Source organism: Marmota marmota, unplaced genomic scaffold (assembly GCF_001458135.2).
Source record: "Marmota marmota marmota unplaced genomic scaffold, marMar, whole genome shotgun sequence".
NCBI classification, from domain to species: domain Eukaryota; kingdom Metazoa; phylum Chordata; class Mammalia; order Rodentia; family Sciuridae; genus Marmota; species Marmota marmota.
In genome coordinates, this window is record NW_026000153.1 from 8,229,582 (window position 1) to 8,255,659 (window position 26,078).

The following is a 26,078-nucleotide window of genomic DNA, read 5'->3' on the forward strand; positions in this document are numbered from 1 at the left end:
TTTTTCTTCTTCTTCTTCTTCTTCTTCTTCTTCTTCTTCTTCTTCTTCTTCTTCTTCTTCTTCTTCTTCTTCTTCTTCTTCTTCTTCTTTCTTCTTCTTTCTTCTTCTTCTTCTTCTTTTTTTTTTAAAGCTCAGGGTAAAGAAGCCTATAGTCTGAGAAGCTGTGTGGTAAAGCTGAGTTGAACCGCCTGAATCAATTCACTATCAATGTGGTTATGGAAAGATCGCCCACTAGCATTTCAGGTCTCCAGAGTAACACCTGCAGAGATGGAAGAGATAAGCTACGAAGTTTCTCTGCCCTCTACCCAACTGGAAGCTATCTGTTGCCACTGGTGTTCCTCAACCCTAGAGGTCCATCAGATCACCAAGGAAGCTCTACAAAGTACTAATGCTTAAGTCCTACCCCTAAGAGTCTATGAAGTATTTTGGAGTGGTACCAAAGCATCAGTATGTTTGTAAGGCCCAATCACATAACTGTGTAGCCAAAGTTAAGGACCATCAGGCTGAGTTTGTTTTGAGAACAAGCCAGTCATAATATAGGCATGTGCCACATTGTGAGAATCCATCACTGACAGCCACATATAGAACAGTATTTGCCTCACAGGCATAGAGGTAGTAGGCCACACCACCAAGTGTCGTATAAGTACACTGTGTCATGTCCGGACAACAATGCAATCACAATGAATGTGTCCCTGGTGTAAAGGGACATATGACTATATTGAAGGCCAGAGAGATGGCTGGGGCAGCTGACGGGTCTGGTCAGTATAGGCGAACCTGCTCCCATCCCCGCTGGTTTGACCTTCCCACCCTTGTCGGTGTCTATTATGGGAAAACAAACCCATGAAATCTCCTTTGGAGAGAAGCATGGCCTGGGGCCCACAAAACTGGGCTAAGCGTTACTAGTTGTAAGATCCTGAGGAAATCACTCATCAGTTCTGGCATCCAGGGATTTGTTCTTTCTTCCTTCTGTAAAATGGGGAAAACAGTAGCTGTCTTGCATGGCTGTCAGGAGGATTTTAAAGGGAATGTAAGTGAGAAAATGTGCATGCAGTCCCTGGCACAGTGTACAATGTGTAGCAGGTACTTGGAATAGGGTGGCCATTATTACACAGCACAGGAACAGAGAAGGCCATCACCAGTACCTTGTAATGGTGCCCTCACAGTTCAGTTCTCTTACGACGGTGCAGAAAAGACATTAATTCCCCACACAGTTAGATTTTACCTCATAAAAGGTCTGATCACACAATGAAGAGATTAAATTAATGAATTTATTGGTGCATATTTGGCAGAGAGGCAAATTTTCCACATATTTTCCACATAGCTCTCTGTCCTTCGTCCACACTCACAGTGACCACTTGGATTCACAAAAGACTAATTATCCAAAATGTACATTTATAGGTATCTATATATTCTTTCCTTTCCCATTCGTTCAGAAAGGGAATGACTTTCTCAAACCACGTACCATTCTAAGCAAAACATTTTGAATTAAGCAATGTAAAATTATGGGGGTTCATTCAGTTTCTTTGAGCAAGGCCTAACCCCAAATATAAAAGAGTGCCAGAAATCCCCGTGGGAAGGTGGCTTAGACAAACACCCACACTAGAAGGAGTTCCAGTCCCTGAATTTTAATCTTGTTGTAATTAGGAAAATGTAGGGAAATTAGGGAAATGGCAAGGGCGCTTCTGATTCTTTCAGAGTCTTCGCATTCATTAGGCTGAGGCATAATAATTCTTTGAGTCACTTTCATTGGAAGCCATTACTGAGCCAATTCCCTGATCTTTTAGACCCTTCATTTATCCCACAGGCAATTCAGTCCTGCATATCAACTTCCTGAGGACAGGGACACTAGCATCCCTGGAACTTCATCATAGTACTGATAACGGTTGGTGCTGAGAAGTATGTAAATGGCTGAACACATTACATCACACTCAGCTGCCTTCAGAAATTTCCCATTTAAAGGATAAATGACTCTCCTGAAATATACAGCAAACTGGCAAAGTTGCCAGAGTCCACAGAAGCTAATATTTCTTCCTTACTTCTGCAACCTAGGTTGGCTGCCCATGTCTGCTTACAAAGAATGTCAGCATGTTCCTTTCCTCTCAAGTTTCAAGTTTGGGGCCTGAGTGAATTTCTGTTTTATACAAATGCTCCAATCTCAGCTTGTTTCTATAGGTCTCACAGTAATACAGAGAGGCACTGAGGCATAGTTTATAAGCCCTCCTCTCCTGACAGTGGCAAAAGAGGAGGAACAATTAAATAAGATGGGGAAATCCTGTGACATTGAAAAAAAAAATTTTTTAAAAATAAGCTCCTTATTTAAAAAAAATTTTTTTTTCAATGTCACAGGATTTCCCCATCTTATTTGGTGGGACTGCAAATTGGTGTAGCCAATTTGGAAAGCAGTATGGAGATTTCTTGGAAAGCTGGGAATGGAGCCACCATTTGACCCAGCTATTCCCCTTCTCGGTCTATTCCCTAAAGACCTAAAAAGAGCATGCTACAGGGACACTGCTACATCGATGTTCATAGCAGCACAATTCACAATAGCAAGACTGTGGAACCAACCTAGATGCCCTTCAATAGACGAATGGATAAAAAAAATGTGGCATTTATACACAATGGAGTATTACTCTGCATTAAAAAATGACAAAATCATAGAATTTACAGGGAAATGGATGGCATTAGAGCAGATTATGCTAAGTGAAGCTAGCCAATCCCTAAAAAACAAATGCCAAATGTCTTCTTTGATATAAGGAGAGTAACTAAGAACAGAGTAGGGTCGAAGAGCATGAGAAGAAGATTAACATTAAACAGGGATGAGAGGTGGGAGGGAAAGGGAGAGAGAAGGGAAATTGCATGGAAATGGAAGGAGACCCTCAGAGTTATACAAAAGTACATACAAGAGGAAGTGAGGGGAAAGGGAAAAATAATACAAGGGGGACAAATGAATGTCAGTAGAGGGGGCAGAGAGAGAAGAGGGGAGGGGAGGGGAGGGGAGGGGGGATAGTAGAGGATAGGAAAGGCAGCAGAACACAACAGACACTAGTATGGCAATATGTAAATCAATGGATGTGTAACTGATGTGATTCTGCAATTTGTATATGGGGTAAAAATGGGAGCTCATAACCCACTTGAATCAAAGTGTGAAATATGATATATCAAGAACTATGTAATGTTTTGAACAGCCAACAATAAAAAATTAAAAAAAAAAATAAGCTCCTTGAAGGAGCTGATCATTTTTAGTTTCATTCTTCATTTTCATTTTGTTTGCTATGGCACGTACAAAGGGCATGATTCATGCTGTTTCAATGGAGAAAAATATTTTAGATGTTATGCAAGCTGTCCTTCACTTGATTTTTTTTCTCATCAACATGTATATTTTTCACATAGCTCTCTGTCCTTCGTCCACACTCACAGTGACCAATTTCAGAAGAAGCCTGTAAAGACACATTTCTTCAGGGTCATAGAACTCTGAAGCACTAAATTGAAGCATAACAAATGAGCTTTGACTCTGTCCATAGTAAATGACAGCTGCCATCTCTCATACTGAACTCAAGGTGAAAGATAGTCGCAGAGAGAACAATCATTCGAGTCTTCACTTGAAAGAGTCTAGGGTCCCTCCACATCCCAAAGAGGGACTTGGAGTTGGTAGATGGGGAACTGATCTGCTCCCCATGCAGAATACAAGTGTGAACTAAGTAGTAACAGGTGTAGACTAGTTAGCATCAGCTTTGCTAAGTGGCAATGAGTTGCACAGAAAAGGGCTAACTTTAGGCTAGCCATTATCTGTGCCTCAGTTTCCTAAACTGCAAAATGAAGGTAAAAATACCTTCCTTGGAGAGCTGTGAGGTTCTAATACATGTTAAGAACCTAGCATTGTCCCTGGTTTTTGTAGATATGTAATACATATAAAGATACTTGTTAAAAACCTGTATTAGGAACTTAGTGACATGGCACACGCCTCTAATCTGAGCAGCTCAGGAGGTTGAGGCAGGAGGATTGCTAGTTCAGCAATTTAGAGAGGTGCTAAGCAACTCAGTGAGAGCCTGTTTTTATTTTTATAAGTAAAATATAAAAAGGTTTCGGGATGTGGCTCAGTGGTTAAGTGCCCCTGGTTTCAAACCCTGTTACAAAAACAAAAACAAAAACAAAAAACAAACCTGTATTAGGGAGCTCAGAAGTCAGAATATTTGAAGTTAAATACTCAATAACTTACAATATGTATAATTTTTGTTTTGGAAAAAGAATCATAAGCTTTCTAAAATGTCTTCAGACCTCAGAGATGGCCAGGTCTCGTCCGAGGAAGCTTCCAGAGGGATGTTTTATCCGTAGTCCCCTAAAACAGGACACACAACAATGTCATTGAGAGCCAGCTGGTGTCTAACCCACAAACTCTTTCTACAGCAGGCAGTGGAGTTTAGAAGCAGAGCCGCGTCTACTGCCAATACTAGGGTGCACTCCAGCAGCAGCACGCAGGGAGGAGCAGTCAGCCACATCTGCATCAGCAAGTGACTAAGGTACTATACCTTTTCATCTAAGATCACTTCAGGAAAATCAGGCGCCCTGGAACTGCTCAGAGGCAAGACCATGGACTAGCCGGGATCATTAGCGGTCATGAGCCACTCCTCCAGGAAGAGCCAACATTCCCCCAGCTCTCCATCACTGATGGCCCACCCATGGAGCTTGGTGGGTTCACAAATCCCATGGGGCAATAGATGAATTTGGCTCTAGAAAAAAAATGGCTGCAGGTGCTATTACTTTCCCTTACAATAGTCACTTTGCTACAGATGTACAAGGAATCAAGGCTGTGTCCCCACAAGAAGTTTTCCAGGGCTAGATGTTCCAGATGACCCCTTAGATAATTTCAGAAACCTTACAAGCAGGTGTTTAAGGAAGGGATTGCTGGTGGCTTCTGGATTGCCATGCTGCTTACAGAACTTTCTTCATACTCAAATGCTCATATCCCAACACCCATCCCACCCAAGAGGTTAGAGAGGAAGACATTACATTTCTTAGAAACACGTTAAATCATCAACTTGAAAGAAACCAAACAAAATTGGTTTGCACAACAGCCAGAGATTTTTCACATAAAATTTCTTTAATATAAACTATTTTAAGCATACAAAAAGCAGAAATGCTCACATAATAAATACCTGTATTCTCAATACAGTTTAGACAGATATAAATGCTTTCCATAATTGCTCAAAAATGTTTTTAAAGAGATTAGATAATGCCGGTGGAATTGAGTTACCTAGTATTCCTCCTCTCTATTTTAATCTCTGCAATCACCCCTAAAAAACCCATCATTGAAAATTTGGTATTTATTATTCTTGTGCATATATGTATGAGATTGATACATTTGCATCCATAAAATATCTACTATTTCTGCATGTTTTAAATAATATACTTTGTATTAGATGTAATATATATTGTTGCAACTTGCTTTACTTGCTTAACATTATGTTAATAATGTAACATTAAAAAATCAAAACAACCATAAATAGAGGGATGATTAAGTATCTTGTGGTATATTTGCATACTAGAATGCTATACAGACACATTGCAAAGAGCTAGCTTTATATTTTGCATGTCTTTTGTAATACATTAACAAACCTCAGTGAGTTTTCAAAATAGGTGTGTCTCCTAAAAGCAGAAGGGAGCTGGATTTTTTGAATCAGTTAAGCTCTGTATTTTAAAAGCAAATTTAAACCACTTGCAATTATTGTTATTTATTGATACTATTGGACTTATATTGATCATCTAATATTGTTTTGTGTTTTTCATTCTTTATTCTCTGCTATTTTGTCTTTCTTTCTTTTTCTAAGTTGATGTATTTTCTATATTCTCTGTTTGTTGTTCATTTGTTGATTGAGATATCTGTTCTAGTCAGCATGGGAGGCTATAATAAAGTATAATGAAAATTTATTTCTTACAGTTCTGAGGCTGGAAGTCTATGGTTGGGATGTCAGAATGGTTGGGTTCTGGTGAGGGCCCCCTTCCCTCAGGTTATGGACTGTCAACTTCTTCTTGCATTCTCTTTCAGTGGAAAGAGCTAGCCAGCTCTCTGGGGGTCCCTTTTATAAGGGCACTAATCCATGAGCATCCACCCTCATGACCAACTCACCTCCAAATATGATTATACTGGGGTTAGATTTCAACATATGAATTGGGGGCTCATTAAGTTCAGAAAAAAAAAAGTAAGTCATATTTTAATTATTTCACAAATGATCCTTTGTGGTAAAAGTTACAAAATTGCCAAGTTGTCCCCAAAGACAAAATAGATCTTAGTATTCCTTAACTCCATATTAAAATATCTCTTCTTCCATACATAGCCTCTGTTTCATATTTTAATCAAAATTGGACATTATTTCTATAGCCACTGGTTACTCAAACTTATCAACTAATTTTTTAATTTACTTGTGTGGTCACCATTAATTCTTGTATCTCACTCCTTTGTTTTAGGGATATCTTCTTGAAGTATATCTCCTAACACTTTTTAAAGCAAAGGCTCATAAGTGGTAAATTATATCCTTGTATACCTGAAAATATTTTTACTTTGACTTCACTCATGAATAATAAGCTAGCTATTTTAGCTATTACATATTTCTTTATTTTCCCTTTGCACATGGAAGATATATTTTCATTGCCTTCTGGCATCTACTGCTGCCAATGCAAATGTTGCTGTCAGTTGATTTCTTTCAGCTTCCCTAAACCTAACCAGTCTCTTTCAGCATTTAAGACCCCTCCTCACCTGGCATAATTTTTGGGCAATCCCCCCCACCAAATGTCTTTATGTATGCATTTGTTTTTAGTTAGGTAAGGCAATTGGGGTACATGTTCCATCTTTGAATCTGAATATTTCTTCAGTTCTGGAACACCCTATCTTGTTTGATGAAATGTGGTTTCTCCACTACTTTCTCAATGTCCTACTAGAGTTCCTGACAGATGCATGGCAGTTTATCTTCATACTCCTTCATTTTTTATTGAGTTACAATTCATATACCATAAAATTCATTTTCTGAGGTATACTATTTAGTATCTTTTGGGATATTAATAACATTGTGTGAACATCACCACCACCTAATTCCAGAGCATTTTAATTACCTCTAAAAGAAATGTTCCACTCTTGAGAAGTCTGACCTCATTCTGACCTCACCTCAGCCCCTGACAATCACTAATTTGCTATCTGTTTCTATGAATTAGCCATTCTGGATATTTTCTAGAAAAGAAATCATTTGACACATGTCTCTGACTTTTTCTGCTGAACAAAATGTTTTCAAGGTTCGTCCATGATGTAGAATGTATCAGTGTACTTCATCCATTTAAAGAGATATGACATTTTACTTATATATTTATCATTTGATGAAAATTTATGTTGCTTTTATGTTTGGGATACTATGAGTAATAATGCTGCTGTGGACAGTTGTAAACCAAGTTTTACGTGAATATATTTTCATTTCTGTTGGGCATATACCTGGGAGTGAACTTGCTGGGTCACATGATCACCCTATGTTTAACTTTTTACTGTCAAACTTTGACAAAGTGCTTATGCCATTTTACATCCCTACCAGCAATGTGTAAGGCTCCCAATTTCTCTACATATTCACCAACACTTCTTATTGTCCATTTTTTTTTATTCTAGCCATCCTAGTGCATTTGAAGTCAGCTCTCACTTGTAGTTTTGATTTGCATTTCCCTGATTTACATGATGTCAAGTATCTTGCTATATGCTTATTGTCTGTGTGTAGATCTTCACTGGAGACCTGTCTATTCTAGTCCTTCCCTCATTTTTTAGTTGGGTTGCTTGGTTTTTGCTGCTGTTGAAGTTCTTTACATTCCTGGATGTTAACCCTTCATCAGGCGTCTGATCTGCTAATACTTTCTCCCATTCCATGAGTTGCCTTTCATTCTGCTGGTAATGTCCTTTGATGCGCACAAGTTTTTAACCTTGATAAAGTCCAACTTCAGTGCTTCTCTTGTGACCTGTGGAATTTTAGTGCTTTGTGCTTCCCCACTGCCTTCCCTCCCCCTCCCCAAGTTCCTTCTCCTGTCTAGAGTTGTGTAATTGTTTCTATGGGTCCCTTAAACTTCCACATCAGAGCCAGGACTTACAATGATAATTTGTGTCTAGAGTCTCCAGAATCATTGGGGATATTGCAGATCCAATTCCGAAGCTAGTGTGGTCTGGTAGAAAAGCTGGATCAATGTTTTTCCAACTCTCTAGGCCACCAGCTTCCTGTTGGTACTATTTGGCTGCAGCACCAGGCTGCAGGTCAGCAGTAGTGGTTTTAGCTCCCAGCCCAAGTCCTGTGTTCAGATCTCTCCTGACAGTTTAGCTCCTTCTGCTACTTCCTGACTCTCCCCACTCAGGATACAGAGCACAGCTGTCCATGGCTCGACTGTTGGTCACAGTTTGTGTGAAAGGATTCCCTTTTATTTCTGGTCCCTAGAGCAGGTTGTCTAATATTGGTCTTTAATTTTTTTTAAATTGATTTTTCTATTTTGCCCATCCTTGTATGTGTTTGGAGCAAAGGAATGTGTGTTAAAGAATGAACTTCCTAGGCCACTTGGCTGGAATTCACAACAGACGTTTTCACCCCTTCATGCAACAATGATTGATGAATTGATCAGCCTGCAGCTAACGGAGTTGATTACAATGGATCTGGCCACTTAGATGGTATTGAAGAAAACAACATCCAAATCTTGAAATCCCGAGCTAGGTCTATTCAACTGATTGTATGATCAAAGGTGTTTAAAAGCTGTTTGTTGGTGGTGGTTAAGAATTGTGCCTTGTACAGCTGTGATGGCAATGAAACTCCTCTTAAGCGGGGGCATGAGCAGGCACTGGCTAGGCCAGGGGAGGAGGCCTCAGTGCATTTGAGCGACAGGCAAGCAATGAGTGAAGCTCCTTAGGGAGGACGGAGGGGAGCTGGCCACTATAATGGGCGAGGTGGAGAGGATCAGTGGACTGTGTGGTCAACTGTCATCATTGCTTTGGGAGCCACCCTTCCACTTATCTAGGCTTTCGAGATGGTAAGAACTCAAAAACCTGAGACACAAGTCTGGGATCAACTCAGACTACCATAGTCAGACTAAGAACAAGGTGGTGTGCCTCTGATCAGAGGCCATGCAAGCCCAACAAGCCAGCCGTGGGTGCCCAGCAGAGCAGGTGGGACCCTGTCAGCTTGGCACCTCCTTGTGTAAGACCAGGTAGACCTCCACAGTTCCACCTGAATCAGGAATAAAATGAGTCTATGAGGAGCAGATGTCATCCCTTGACTCTGGAATTGCTTGGTGTAGAGCTGTTTTCTTCCTAAGTCCTAAAAGCATGATGGCCACAGCAAGGACACCATGACAGGGGCTTCCAGACCCTGTGAGGCCAGGTCCACTCAGTACTAAAAAACAAGCGAGTATAGTTGAAAGAAATCCAAACGTCAAAATGAGTTTGGATGGTTCCTCTCAACAGCATCATAAATCAAACACCCACTCATGTACCCAACCTTGTAAACACGGGATGATACCCGGAGTCAGAAAAGAATAAGATGGTCTCCACTGTGGAAAAAAGCAACCTATCAACAGGTAGAGGCACATATCAGCAAATCCCCATAATGCAATCACCACCTAGATGATCTGGAGAGGACTACAATGAGAAATGAACCAAGAGAAGCCAAGGGAAATTAGTTTCAGGCAGTGACAGAGGCAGGAAATTCAAGGGCTACTCAGCAGACACCCAGTGAATCCAGATGTTGAACCAGGGTAAAGAAGCTGCAGAAAATGAAGTTGAAAAAGCAAGTAGACGTAGATTATATTTCATTTGCCTAATAATGCCACTAATTATGAAGTGAACTATTACTTCATGCACAAGCAAGAAAAAATAGCTGCTAGTTAAATTATCACAGCCCACAGATTTCAAAGTACCCCAACTTCAGAAGGGTTAAAATACAAGGCAATGTGCCTTTCAGAATAGATGCAATATGTTAGTTCCCAAAAGAAGAAATCCAAGACATGAATTAACATCACAAGACAGACAGTTTTTTTTTTTTTTGTAAAAACTAATAAAGGCAAGCCAAATATGAAGAACATGTCATGTTTTCTTACCAAGGTGGTAAAGTATTAAAAATAATGCTCAGCATTAGCAATAGTGGACAATAGTGGAATGGGAAAATTCACACTAAAAGTGTAAATTAACATTACATTTCTGAAAATCATTTTGTAATAAATGTCAGGAAACTAAATATGTATATATCCTTAAGTTAATAATCTGTCTCTAGGAATCTATCCCAATGAATTCTTATGGGCTCTTGCATAAGAAGATGACATTACTTATAGCAATAAAAATGTAAGCTACATGAATGGCAAATTATCAATGAAAATATAAGTAAATCATAGTGTAATCACAAAAATATGAACCAATCATATGATATGTCAAGAGCTTTGTAATGTTTTGAACAACTAATAATAATAAAAAAAATTACTAACATGAAGAAACATTTAATGTAAGGGTAAATTTCAAAGGGGAGAAACAAAATTACACTTAAAGTATCATTTGAATTTAAGCATCAAAGTATTTAATAAAGACAGAAGGAGAGGTCATTTAGTTTAAGTCTGAGGGAATACCATTATTCTTCAAATTTTTCCTTCCCCAATTTTTTATTATTTAAAAAGTATTTTTAAATGGCCATGTTTACCTTTTATAATCTCTCCTTCTCCCCAAACAGATATGTGTTTTCCAAGTTCCACTACAATTAAATTGTAGTAGAAAATGTAAGACTATGTCTGGACATAGAGTGACCAATTGGCACCCCTTATATTAACTGGCATCTACAAATGATCATTATCAATGTTTAAAAATTATCTAGTCTGGGTTAGATGGGATCCAGGTCATGAATATTTTCATATTCCTCAAAAGTAGAAATGAGCTACATCATTAGCTATGATACTGGGTCAGTACTATGCTACATTTACAAGCATTATTTCCCAATCCTCATCAGACAGAGGAGACCCATGGGAAAAACAAAGTTCCAGGAAGATACAGTGTAGATGAGGTGGCAAAGTTTGAACAAGGCAAAACTGAATTATAAATTCATGTCTTTCTCTCCAGATTCACACTTCTTTCCCTGCACCACCTGCCTCTCAGGCTACAGATTTCTGTCGCCTGTCTAGATGAATGTCCATAAAGAATAAAACTCTATTCTTTCCGTTGGTGAGTAGAAGAGATTGTGAACTAATTATGGAACCCTTTCTGTTGGAACCTCACCCATATGGATGCCAGGCACATAGCTCTCTGATAGTGAAGCAGACTAGATAAACAAGGGGCCAGATTTTCAATTTATTAACCACTACACTCAACTCTTGATAAAGCAGTTTTCTAGGTTGTGTGTGGTCACTAAGATCATAGCACAATACCATTTACCCACCTGGCAAGGTAAGGCGACTTGTGGAGCTAGTGCTGGGGGCTGGTGAGCCATGAGAACGCTTCTTTGTGCCTGTAAAGAGGAAAAAGAGGATAAGGAAAAGTAGGATGGTGGATACACCTGAAATACGTTCGATAAATCCAAAAGTTTGGGTCTAATAGAAGGTTGGGTGAGACAACAGGGCAATGCACAGTCTATGGTCCCAAAGAGCCACGAGTCCAGCTTTGATCTTTGTGTGAGTGATTGTGCTCCGTCCCCTGGTTGGCAGGTTGGCATGTGCAGACCAATGCACCTGAACAGGGTGCACTTTGGCAGCACTGGGAAAGCTTCTAAACATGCAATTCCTTAGGGTGTTGCCCCAAAACCTTCTGTTTACATGGTACTGGGGTGGAACCCAGCTTTAGTATTTTTCTTTTGATACCAGGGATTAAACCCAGCAGTGCTTAACCACTGAGCCATATCCCCAGCCATTTTTAGTATTTTATTTTGTGACAGAGTCTCACTGAGTTGCTTAGGATCTTGCTAAGTTGCTGAAGCTGGCTTCGAATGCCATCCTGTTGCCTCAGCCTCCCGAGCCTCTGGGATTACAGGCATGTGCCAATGCACCCGGCTAGCATTGGTATTTTTAAATCCCCTCAGATGATCCTAATATGCATCCATGGTACAGAACTACTAGCTGGGAAAGGAAAGTTCTGTATTTAGAATTGAGGAATTGGGGTTTGGTTCCTGCTTTGTCTCTGTAGCCTCTCCTTGCCATTGGATCTCAAGCCATTATAACTGGATCTCTCTGAGGCTCAGGTCTCCATCCAAAATAAAAGTGAAATTACAGTAATTACATCCAAGTGTGCTGGTGAAGATCAAAGGAACCAAGGTATGTTAGAGCACTCAGGAACTGTGGGGGACTACACAAATGCCAGGGAGTAGATTCTCTGAGCACCCCAGTATTTTATCAGGAACAGGATTATCTGTGTTCTATAAACAGTTTAATGGGTTCCTGAGGGATTGAAAAGGCAGTCTCCAGAGTAGAATCAATAAGGACAAATCAGCAAAGGGACAGAGGAAGGGCTGATTGTTTTACAAAAGAACATTTACATTTTACACATGTGTGTGTACATAGATATGTGTACTGGTTATTGTATACACACATACACATACATATTCATATGTAAATATATAGGTACACATCGACTCATACATGCAAATGTATCTTATATACATTTATAAATATCATTCATTCAATCATTCATTCTTTCATTCTTTGATTTTTGCCATTCAGAATGAGGAGGAAGAGGCCTGGAAGCCAGAATCCAGCAACCCAGCAGATGCCAGAAGTCTGAGCTAGTAGGAATGCAGAGAGAATCCTTGAGCAGAGAGTAGAGAGTCAATGTTATTCCTGTTATGAGTCCTTCAGATTTTAAATAAAGTTTGCTCCATACATGGAGGCCTGGTGTGAGTGGTAATTGGGTTGATGGAGAAAACTGTCAACAGAGTCACCAGAAAAGGTAACAAGATGACCCACAGGCTAATGGGCATCAAAGGAAGCAGGAATTTGGGGCTGGAGGTGAGTGGGTGAGCAGTGAGCTTTCCCTGTACCTGAATTCCTGGTGAGAAGTGGGGGAATGCACTTTGAATGGTGTTTGAAGCTGTTTCATTTTAAATCTTAAAGAACAAGGGAACAACCTCAATGTTCTGTGTTATTATTAATTATTACTTTTATTATTGGCAGGAATAGCAGTAGTGTGAAGGATTAATAAAAAATAGAAAATACAAAATTAATCCAATCACCTCAGACTTATAAAAAAATTTGATTTGCATGAGGTTAAAAAAAAAAAAAAACTGTATCCCGCAGGATTTCAGTTGTACATTTCCCAGGTTTCATGGCTGCCCTGAAAGTCAGAGTCATAGGGGAACTTCAAGGGTCTAAACTGGCTGTACCTGTGCTTCAGAGTCCCTGAAGGCAATTTTTATAACTATGGCTTTCAGAGTTTTCTCCTGGACTCTGAGGAAGAATCTGTAGGAATGGAGTCAGTGCTCTGCCTTTTTGGCAAGTTCCCCAGGGTGAATCTAGTGACCATTAGTCTCATAAGGTGTCTTGGTCACTATGAAATTAAAAAAAAAAATGTACCTAGGATGACACTGTGGTCCAGGCTAGGCCCACCTCACTTGTGCAGGCCAAAGGGTGTGGTTCACATTGTATCCCACATAAAGCATGGAGGACCACTAGCCAGCCCTGACCAGGGGTGCTACCAGGATGCAAATCCAACCTCCAAACTTCCTGTTCCATCAGAAATGCCTGTGTCCTGATTGATCCACCTCCACTATGGGGACAATAACTATGGCTTTCAGAGTTTTCTCCTGGACTCTGAAGAAGGATACAATATGTTTATCCTTCCTTTTTGTTTGTCTCACAATATTTGGGACATGTTTTCTCAACAGGGACACTATGACATTTGAGCTGCATGACTCTTTGTGATGGGAGTGTCCTGGGCATTGCAGGAGGTTTTAGAACTATTCCTGGCCTCTACCCACTAGATGTCAGTACCACCTCCCAAGTCACAACAATCAAAAGTATCCTCCGGGCAATGACAAATTTCTTCTGGAGGCAAAATTGCCCTCAGTTGAGAATGCCTCTTCTAGGATAGAGACAGGATTTAGGACTTTTTTATTCAGAGCTATTATTCCCAATGCGGTTGCTTGGTCCTTAGTAATAGTCACTGCCAGCTATTAAGAGGTTTCTATGTCCCTGGTACACTATTAACTAGGAACAAGGAAGTGCATATTCTTTCTGATAATAACATTCTGACAATAAGAATATTCACATTTTATAGTATTTGGAGACAAAGGAAGTTTAAGCAATTTGTGTAAAGTTACTGGGTATTGATGGTGGGTAAAATTTAGCCAAGACCCTTCAAAGTTCAAACATACAGAAATTTTTTTCCCATGACTCTTATTTCCTCTTGGTCTTCCAATACAGCCTCTCCACTTTGTGTAAGGATCAAAAAAACCTGGAACAATTAACAAAAGGAGAAAACAAAACCGGGTTCTCTGACCAGACCAAACCATAGGGAGCCAGCACTTCTGGAGAAGATGCCCCAGGGATATGGATATTTCACACTTGCCACAGTGTGGCTCTGAGGTGGCTCTCAGGTGGCTGTGAGGCTCAGGCATCCTAGGTTTACCCACTACACCAGAACTTTCCTTCCTGGTGGAAACTATGGCTTTTGGTGGAGACTCTTCTAGAGAGGTCCAATTTAATCCTGCCTACACGAGTACTTGAAAATTGCAAAGCACTTGGAGGCGCTGCTTTCAGTATGGAAATATCTACTGTGACCAGGTTACTTCATAGGAATTTTGGGTGCAATTAAAAAAATAATTATGACCTACTGTGATCTTCCAAAGCCTGCAGTTTAATGGCTTGCCCTAGAGGCAGGTTTTCATTCCTTTGGTGCCTTCTTAGCAGACACCGAGTCAGACAAGGGAACTCTTCAGGCCTCGGGGCAGTGAAAAAGCAGATAGGTGCGCCACATCTTCTATAAACGCTGTTGTTTACCCTGTTTGCTTGATGAAATGTGTGGTCTATCAGGAAGGGTTGAAACCATCCCAACCAGCGTCTCAGAATCATGAGTCATAGGCAGGCAGCAGGCAGGGATGCATAAAATAACCTTCAGACAGCACCTGGGACCACTGGGGGTGGGGAGGTTCTGAGTCAGCCTCCCACGGATGCCAGTTTACTGCCGCTGCATTCGAAAAGTCATTTTCCACTCCAGAGCCAACCAATTACCTATCACTCTGCTCAAAAGTTCCACTTGTGGGAATAATACCAATTCAGACTTAAGTTTTGACTTCTAAAACCCTTTGCCTCTCCCTGGCTCCCATCCCAGGGAGAACATTAGAAACTGTCAGAAGATCCAGATACAAGTTCAGCTTCTAAACTGTGCTCGATGGTACCATGTAGGTGGACAGCTGGGGACAAAGCATCACATGGAACTGGCTTTTGGATGTACTGCAGAAGTCCAGGCGGGGATACTGATCCATGAGTGACTCGTTAACCACTCTGTCAGTGGTTTTTAATCCTGGCTACATATAAGGATCATCTGCTGTCATGTGCTGACATTTGAATGCTTTACCCAGGGATGCTCTTTGGTTTGGTTTGGTTTTTGTCTGGTGTGGGATCAGGGCCTAGGTACTTTGTAAAGTGAATCCCCAGCAAAGATGTTTCTTTCAGCTGTCAGGAGTTCTGTCATCTGAAGAGCTAGGGTGCTTTATCCTCCTACAGAATATGAATTTTGTAAGGAATTTATTTCCTTTTTTTTTTTTTAAGGTTTCCTGGAAGCTCAGATGCAGTTTAGGACTTCATGCTGGGAACTGGGAAGCCTTTTATTTAACATGCATGTTCCCAAAGGAACATTTGCCCTGGTTCACTAACTCACTATGCCTCAGTTTTATTCTGATTCTTTTTATCAGCACCAGGGATTAAACCCAGGGGTGCTTAACCACTGAGCCACATATCTAGCCCTTTTTTAAAAAATATACTATATTTAGAGACAGGGTCTCACTGAGTTGCTTATGGCCTTGCTAAATTGCTTAGGCTGGCTTTGAACTCAGGATCCTCCTGCCTTGGCCTCCCCCAAGCTGCTGGGATTACAGGCACATGGCACTATACCCGACTTTTATTCGGATTTCTTAATTCAAAGAAAAACAATTTTATAATCAATTTATGTGATTTTAGAATTCTCAAATATTTTACAAATGAGGTGGATAATATAAAAACAAACAATTATGTGGATACTGACATAATATTTCATTTTCCTCATTTTTTTATTTCTAAAAACTTCAATTTGAGAACATAATGGTGAGGCTCAAGTAAGAAAATACTTGTGTAAACCATGAAGTGTAACATACTGTTTGTTATTGTTCAGTTTATATTCAAAGAAAGTGGTGTGTGTGTGTGTGTGTGTGTGTGTGTAGTAGGTAATACATCATCTTTGGTAAATAAACATTTCAAGGTCAAGAATTACATTGTCCTTGACCTAGAGTGAATGTTTAAGGAGTAAACAACCCAATCAGTCAGCTTGGGGCAGAATGTCATCACCACAGCTTATGTGACTGGAGGTACCTTCTGACAAATGAATGGCTTTCAGTATTTCAAATTAATGTCCTTGGTTGGTTCAGCTAAAAGGCAATGAATTCAATTCGTCAGGAGTCTGGAGAGAGGACGGTGATGGAAGTGACAACCAAGGCTGCCCGCCTTGGGGTGAACACACACATCTAAGATTCAGGATGTCCTGAAGTTAGTGCTAAACCCCAGTGATTTGCAGCTTAACCTCAAACAACTCACTTTCCTCTGCAAAATAGGGTTAGCATGGCCAAACCCACGCCTGCTGGGCAAAGGGTGATTTAAGAGCCCTTCTAGACCAAGCATCATCTGTATGAGCGGTGTGAGCAATATTATGATAGAATTGGGCCCCACAGGGCAGAGGTGGATGCTGAAAGACTAGGGAGGGAAAGAGTTTGTCAACATACTAGACATTTTCAACCACTTTCTTTTAGCGTATTACAAACGCCTGCCTTTATGACACCCACAAACCTCTGACCACAATTGTACCTGTGTCTGCCGACATCTTTATGTTCCATTTAGGCTGTAGCAAAGGGCAACAAGCCAACATCTCAGAACACATCATCATTTTTGCCCTTTTACATCATTACAGAAAGAGCATCAAAAGAAGTCCAAGTTCTGCTTTGGGCTATGGAATCACTGAGAGTTTGGAGGGCTTCAAACCACTCACACCTGTGAGTTGTCTTCCAATGGTATACAAACCAGAGGTGCATCTTCACAGTTTTTTGTTTGTTTGTTTGTTTGTTTTCTGCCACAACACTATCCATACTATTCTGGCTTTGGTGTGACCTGACTATGTTCATCACAAAGAACAATGATCAAAAACACAAAAGCTTCAACAATATATGCCTTTTTAATATTTGAATATGCTTTGAAATTGTTCAGAATCTTTGACACACTGATTGCACATCTAGAAATTTGTCCAGTGGAGATATTTGGAAATGTGACAAAGATTTATATAAAAAGGGATTCATTGCTTTTATTTAAAACTGCAAAAATAAAAAATGAAAGCATTGAACTTAATTGTCCAACAGTGGAGTGGTCGTTAAGTAAATTGCTAGAGCCACAAAATGAAATATTGCATTATGTTGCTATTGAAATTACATTAATGAGGAATTAAAAAAAAATCAGAAAAATTCTTATAAACCAATGTTATGTGAATGAATCATAATGCAAAATTAAGTATACTGTGTGGCTTTAACTGTGCAAAAATGTATAGTAAAATACCATAAGGGCATCAGTCAATACTGATTGTCAGGGTATTGCAGGTGATTTTAAGTTCTTGGTCTGATAACAGCAATGTTGTTACAAGTACAACCAATCCTACAGGGCATAGGTGGATTTCAAAGAATATATTTTCCAAAATGGATAATAATCCAGGGGAGTCATGCACATGAATAATACTTGGTGGCAGCCCACCAAGGGGTGGTATTTGTGTAATGCACCTCATCATCACTAGGGGGTCCCCTTCAAGGAGCCTGTTTGAAGAAAGCAGGCTGGGTGCTTGACAGTATGTAAACCACTTGTATCAACTAATGACTATTTGCTAGTCAGACTCCTAAAGAGCAGGAGAATATTTACTTACAAATATAAGCTTTTCACAAGAGAAAATGGAGAAAAAATGGAATTCAAAAGCTAGTATCACATGGCTGTAAAACCATATATCATTGTACCCTAATGAAAAATAATATGCAAATCAGCCTAATCCCATGAGTGCTGAGGTTTCTTATGCCTTGGAAGACCTTCTGATAACCCATCCACCTCATCCCCAATAAAAAAGGATTATATGAAGCATGATACAGTTGTATGCTGTGAATATCCACCAGTGTGTAGGCAAAGGTCCTTTGGACCTGGAAATTATGGGGTGCATGCAGAAATATAAAAGTGACAAAGGACGGAGTGAGATTGGGCAGCTACATATCTGGGGAACAGAACATAGACAAGAATAGAAAAATATTGAAAGGAAAAAAATACAGCCTTTTAATTTTTCAAATTCCAATTAAGAGGTTAACTCATTGTTTTTATTTGGTTATCAGAAGAACATACAAGTCGTTATTCATTACTAGATGCTGGGGGAAAATTATACATTGAAGGACTATCAGGCTCATTGGTGCAATAAAGATTTACAATAAACACATCTTTAATTTTTTGAGAGCAGTTTAGCATTCTCCGCTTTACATGAATCTTTATGATTTACTTTTGCATTTGGAGATATAATGCTATGGCATTGGAACAGATTGTTTTAGTAGAAAGCAGCATCACAGAGAACAGAACACTCTTTGTTAGAACACGTGATCATTCTCTTTCTCTCTGATGTACTGCAAACTGTATTTTGTTTGCCAGAAGCACGATTCACATCATGCAAGTACATAGCATCACTACTGCAAAATACAGATAAGTCTATTTCCATCTTCCCTTTTGGAAGAGCATTTATAGACCCATACAGAAATCTCTTCCTTATTCCTGTGATCTGGGTGGGAGTTTGGAATTCTGTGTGTTCTGATTGTTTCCTTCTTTTAAGTTTTGCTAAAGCATCTTGATATCGATTCAGGCATTTCCCACAAATCCAGTGGCAGGGATTTGAACAGTAGCAAAATCTAAGGCTGAGGGGATGAGCCAAGTTTTCAATTCACATGTGAACAGAGCCCTTACTAGCAGGCAGTCTATAGACTCATGGTCAGGGCACAACATCCTACAGAGAAGAGCTTGTGACTGTACAAACTGTATTCCCACCGAGAGAAAAGAAGAGCCATATTACAAGGGACTTCAAGTGACTCACATTGCTTTGAGTACTGGATCTCCCATCAGGACTTCTTTTTACTTGATTCCTTTCACCCATCTATTCCCCCCCCCCCACCTACCCAGCTGTACCTTTGACATGTAACACTTCTTTGTGTACATTACACAGGAACTTGGTGCTTTTTGTTTTTTCCTCCATTATTTTGTGTTCTGTGTGCTAAAATGATCCTGCAAACAGAATGGCCTACCTGGACAGAGGTGAATGAAAGAATTTCTGAAAGGTAGAAAAAAACGGAAGAAGAGAAGAAGGAAGAGATAAAGAAAGAGTATGAAAGAGGGAGAAGAGATTTAAATTAGATGGGATTGACGGGTCTGGCTGTTCAGTGGGCACGAGAGCTGATAAAAACCTAGCCGAGCTCTACCAACGAAAATAGCAAATATATTTTCAAGAAATTTACAGCATATAAAATTGTATAAAAATATCATCAAAGCAAGAAAAAAGGAAAAGTGTACTCTATAGTTCTACTCTAGAATCAGTTACTGAACAATACCTATGGCTGTAGATTTGTACTATAAATCTATGCATGTTGGTGTGTGACTTCTATATTTCTGTATCATTGCACACATATCCACTCAGAGACAAGGATAATTGTGCACAAACCCCTACCCCAAGATAGATCAACACTGAAGAGCAAAGACTATACAACAGTGTGCCTCCAGAACAATCTATTTAAAAACCATTCCAAAGCTACTGGGTAGTGGGAATTATTTCAGTTGAATTACCTTACTCATAAACTCACTGATAGATGCTTCTTCTGGTGCAGAAGTCAGAGCCCATGAAGAATACATGGCTGAGGTCCAAGTGCCATGACTGAAGCTGACCAAAGTAGAGGATGAGCCTTCAGATGGCACTGACCATGGCTAGCTACAGCCAGCATTTGCCCCGGGAGGTGACGCGGCCTCCCTAGAGAAAACTGAGTTCTGGGTGAGCTGAAGGAGCCCACACAACATTTCCTGGCTCTGCAATGGCAACCTAGGCTGGGTTGAAGTTCTTTCAGTGAAGCTCGCCATTGTCCGTGTTAATCCACTTCTGCCTGGAAACAGAAGCCAGAATGAATGTGAACTCATCTTAGATATGCCTGCCAGTGTTTTAAAGAAAAATGGGTAGGATGAGATGTTAAGAAAATAATCATGAATGAATAATATTTAAATATGACCTCTATGAACCATTCAGTCCGGGTCTCTCACCACACCTCATCTTTGTTTAATGTAAAAAGGATTTCTCTCAATAAAGAAATTCTTCCTTATCATGGATTCTCCTGGAGAAGCACCTGTCTTTTTCAAATACCTAAAGAGGATCTCCAGAGGCCAACTTCCTATTTTTTCTCAACTCCATGGACCCATATTCACTAATAACATAAACCCTAATGTCAGCAGTGCTGGTTTATTCCAATTCTAGTGTCATTTCTATGCCCATCAGTGTCTTTGATGACAGGAAACCTTAAAAACTGAAATTTGGCATTGAGGTAATGTGTCTCTTGGTTCTCAGAGGGATATTTCAGAAGAATACCATTGGTGTTCATAACAATTTTTTCATTAAGTTCATTTTCTCAGTGATAATAAGGCTTTTAATCATGGATCACTGTTGATGAATTACAAGCATTACTCTCCATTTATTCATGAATAAGATCCAATATAACATCATTATTGCAACATTATGTTTTTTAATATCCAATTTTGCTGTGGTTCAGAGCTATACCCACCGTAATAATGGAGAAGCAGAACTGCTGTGCAATGATTTCTCATGGTGCACATATAGATTTTCCTATTTTCTCCAAGACAGTGTACTTTGGATATAAAAAGTTTACTTTGATTCGAAATAAATCCACTGACATTTCATTCATGGAGAGTGGTGTCATCACTTCTTTTGGTAGAGCATTCTCAGACAAATTATGTTGAGTTATGATTTTTTTTTATTTCTCTTACATTAAAAGGGCATGGCAAAATTTTTATTTATTTTTCTTAAACTTGGCTCTCTTAAACAGTTTCCCCCACATAACCTGCCATTTCCCATATCTTATAATAAGCTATTTGTATGACCAGGGTGTGTCTGCACATATTTGAAATACAAGTCTCATGAACATAAGTGAAGTGCTTGGCACATGGGAGTTGCTGAATACATTACCAGGCAAATTTGAATTTTGTTTATATGCACAGGTGGATGATGGGATCCATTCAATAATTCCTCCTGTGTTTTCTGAAGGCTGGCTGAGTGCCAGGCACTGTGATGGGCCAGTACAACTCTTGTAATACACAAGGGCATCTCAGCATCAGGAGAACAAAGCTTCCAACAGGGGAAAAATGTTGCCTGAATCCCCCACATCCTCTTTATTTGGGAGATAATTCAACATACATAGGCTTTTGATCTCAGAATCTATCCTGTTATTAAAAAAAAAGAAAAAAAAGATTTTTGTGCTCTACTTTTTTTCTTTTGTTTACTCCAATCTTCACTGGGAATATTACAAAGTAACTTCTATTATCTAAGTCTCTGTTTAGCCATTAAGAAAGACTAAAAGAAAATATGTCCCATATACTATCTATTCATCCATCTATCTAAAGAAAAGTGATCCATGAGAGAAATAATAGTCAAAGGCCAGGACTCCCCAAATGTAGATTACAAAATTTGTTTTTCTTTTTTTTTTTATCTGCTCTCCCTCTCAGAGCCCATGATAATGTTGCTTCTTATTTTTCACTTTTACACAAATACATGGTACCAGGTGGATGTCATAATGTCTTAAATTCTGCAAATGAAATGGATATGTGCACTGATTTTTTTTCTTTGACTTTCATATGTTCAGTATCATTTTATCATTTAAGTATGTCACCTCCATAATGGGATCCTGTTGTATGTCTTCAGTAGTTCTTATAAAGCTCCAAGAATGAAATGGACCGTGGAAGAAAGTCCATTTGAATTGATGGGTTTGAAGCAAGTCTTTTGCTTGCTGCCATAAGCTATTAGGGGTCAGAGTCGAGGAAAGGTAGGCAAGAATAAAACATGGCACATCAACCTCTGTAAGGATGAGTCATCATGCCACCCAACCACACGACAGCAGAACAACCTGGAAAGGGAGCTATTTAGTGACATGGGCACACAAACTCAAGGGCTGACTCCATTTGTCAGGTTCTACCCAGGAATACGTAGCATGTGTGGTTGACTAGTGGGAGAATGTCTCTAATGCTACGTTACACACTGGTCAATCCTCAATTCAGGTGTGTGCACCCTGCTCTGTATGTAAATCAGAGGCAGATTCCACCGTTGGCACAAGGGAACAATCTTCATCCCTTATTGCAGCTGAATTTGGAGAAAGTTGTTTCCAGAGAATTCAAAGACCCTAGAAAATGAGCTAGAGCTTTGGAAATACTATTCTTCCAGTCAATACTGACTTGGAAAAGTTGTTCTAATGTTTTATAAGCTCCAACCCTGATTCAGAACATAATACAGATTTTTGTTCACTTTTTAAATAACTTTGCATTTTTACTCAATGTGTCTTCAAAACATTTTTTAAAAGATTTAAGTCAGCGAATTACACACAGCTTTTGTTTTTCCTCACTGAGAATTCCAAAGTTCTACACTGTATAAAATTCTCCTCCCATTCTTTTTCAGTTGGTTAATGACTTAAAACAAATGAAAATATTTCCATCTTTATTGGTGCTAGAAAAAAATGGCTATATTCCTGTTCCTTTTTCAAATATTGTTTAGTGTTGCTTACTGGATTATAAAATGGAAGCTGTAGACATTCAATTTTGTCTGTACAAAAAACTCCATGTACAAAAATACAGAATAGAAATGAGGTAAAAGGTCCAGGTTCCAAGGTCAAGAATTGACATCCCTTAGCTCATATCGAACTCCTATACAAAGTCATATCCCCCTTTAAGAACACAGTTTGCTCACTGATGTCCCACGGATTACAAGCAGCTCATCTACATATTTTGTTTGACCCGCACAGTGTAAGTTTCTGAGTTAGTTGCCAAGATGTAAAAATTTTGAAAGGATTTACATAAAATTCTAGATTTCTAGAATCTTCCTTCCTACACAGAACCCCTGTTGCTACATAGCACAAGTCAGGTGGCTGACTATACTCTGCCTCTTTTTGACAGTACCAACCCTTGCCAATTCGTCACAGTCCTCACTGATCCTTACTGTCTCCTTGATGCCAAACCCCTTGATAAATTGCCATGCATCACAATAATTGGAACATTGCATGGCTTGCTTTCCTCATTTATTTGACCTGGTAGGCCCCTAAAGTCATTTGAATTTGTGATCATATTATCTACTGTGGGCACTATTAGGAAAAATGTAAGTATTCTTATGAGGCCAAATGTAAAATGGACAGAAGAGACCTGTCACACATTAGTATGCTACTGGGTACTCTTTATGATAAAGTTCTGTAAATCTTCCATTGAAGAATATTTCAGAGAGCAAAAAGGCCTCATAGACCACCTGTGATCTCTCTCTCTCTGAGGAAGTATGGACATTTTGCTTTAGTAAAGCAGAGGTTTCTAAACATGTGTTTTTGTGCTTTTGTGTAGAAATTAAATTTGCAATGGAGAATACACTGAAGCCCATTGCCTAGCCACTTTCTGTTCCTAATCCCTCTTCACCACAGCATACCCATGTGATTTACTCTTGGGAAGAACTCGGGATTCCACAGGCACATTGTAAGAATCATTTTTATCCAAATCATACTATTTAGACCCATAAAATCACATGCTTTTCTTGTACTCCATGGGATCCCACTTTTATTTTGGCTTCAAGGGATGGTATAAATTATTCCTCTTCCTGGATACATTTACTATTTTTATTTTCTACTTGTGCTATGAAAATCAACTCCTATCTGTTATTTGTAAAGCCTCACTAAAAATGAAAAAAAACTTATCTGACCTATCTCCCTGGTACTAGGATGCTTATCACTTCCCTGAAAAAAAAAAAAAAAAGATGAAGTCAAATCACAGATATCCCAAAGAAGAGGACCAACCAACCAGTGGTCAAAATTTCAGTAACCCCTTGGTTATGGATGCCACCCAATGAAAACAACAGGGTTCCCACCTGACAGTAGAGTCATCAGCTGACACATTTGAGGTTCACATTCATGAATGCACAGATAAAATAAATTAAGCATCAAATACAGATTCCCATAGGATAGTCTCCTTAAAAAAAAAATAAACGGAATTTTATATTATACAAACGGGGGAAAAAAGGCATAAGAACAATTTTTAAATCTAAAAGAAAACTGGAGAAAAACAAATGTTCTCGACTCAGGAAAGAACCAGAGATGGAAATCATCATTTTGGCTGTGATGAGGGCCAGCATGGCTATTTCTACCATCAGTAGCCAGTGCAAAAACAAAAAAACAAAAAATCCCAAAAAACAACATTTCACAGAACAGCATTGACAGTCATAAAACGGCAAGTACAGTGTGTGTGTGGCTTTTCCAGGCCTCTCCCAGCACATCCAGGGTGTCCGTTCTCATCAGGCCAGACAGGTGCCGTGAAAGCCACATCATTGGCAAAGGATTTTGAGGAAGTCCCTTCACGTTTTGTTTCTGCTTGTGCAAAAAAATCTCAAGTGGTTTTGTTGGCTCAGGGGGAAATCCCCTAGAGTTCTAAGGACCTCAAACCAACCTCCCAGGACTCATCCCTGGGAGGAGATGGCATGAGAGAAGGCCAAGTGTGGGGGGGGCTTGTTTTTGGAAGTTGTACACCTTCCCCAGAGAGGGGTCTTTGTGGAAGAAGAAGAAGGAGAATGAAGAAGCTCAGCTAAAATGATGCAAGACACTGGCAGCCTCTCTTAGTGTATATGAGGTCTTTTCTACTCTTCGGAATCTGAAAAAAAGAAAAAGAAAAAAGAAAAGTGTCAATGCTGCCTTCCCCACCCACTCCACCCTCCGGGTCTTAGGAGAAGAAAATCTGGGGGGGAATAAAAACGAAAACAAACCAACCAAAAAAAATTAAATAAATAATAAATAAAACACGGATCAATGAAAAATTCAAGACTGATCGTGGTGGTCTCCTTTGTAATATGATTCACTGAATCCATAAGGGGAAAAATCTTAATAGAGAACTTTAAATACTGGTACATTTAAAAAATCTAATAGTGGCTTTAAACTAGATTATAAACATTTGGTTCATGCAACATGGATATTAAATCACTTTATTTTGCAATCAAGACGACAGTGGTTGCCCATCTGGTCAATTTACCTCAATGGTCAGCAGGATTGGAAGAAATCAGATTCATCTAATCCCAAGGGCCTCCATGCAAAAAAAGCAAGGTTGCTCTTTCACAGAATTCTGTGAATTCTCAGCAGCTTCCCAAAGACATTTAAAACAAGACGCGTCCCAACCAAAATCATTACAGGGATGTTAAATCACCGGCATCCTCCACTGGACCCAGAGTGAGGGGGTGGAGGAAGGGAACGAAGATGAAAACAGGACTAAGTTAATGGAAAAAGACAATGCTGTATTTTTTTTCTTCCTCCTGGCATTCTCTACCCCATGGAAGCTAATGGTCTTGGGCAGAATTTATAACAACAAAAAAACACTATATTATTGGCTCCCACTGGTGGTGTGTGCTCTGCAAGCCATCTTGCCTATAGTTAAAAGTGTCCTGGGCAGGGTTCTGAAGGGATTGGAGTACAGTGTTTAGACTTTAAGAAGGGTGATGTCATCACCTACAGAGATGTTCAAAGTCAATTCAGGATAAGGAAAATTTCCTACTCAACTTTAAAGGCTAAGATCCTCTCCTAAATAAG

The 26,078-nt window shown here is 39.5% G+C and overlaps 1 protein-coding gene across 14 annotated transcripts in view; it reads right to left on the reverse strand.

The window, feature by feature from the left end:
- Positions 1–26,078, reverse strand: part of Pde1c (phosphodiesterase 1C) — a 606,321-nt gene that overhangs the window by 9,681 nt on the left and 570,562 nt on the right. For 5 of the 14 annotated variants that reach the window (XM_048786434.1, XM_048786431.1, XM_048786441.1 and 2 more), the window contains one exon: positions 11,418–11,486. In XM_048786434.1, the coding sequence (XP_048642391.1) occupies positions 11,418–11,486 (69 nt within the window). Of the gene's footprint in view, positions 1–3,207; positions 9,396–11,417; positions 11,487–18,482; positions 20,364–21,079; positions 25,153–26,078 lie in introns of those variants that run through there. The other 9 variants (XM_048786440.1, XM_048786437.1, XM_048786444.1 and 6 more) reach the window with 5 other exon arrangements.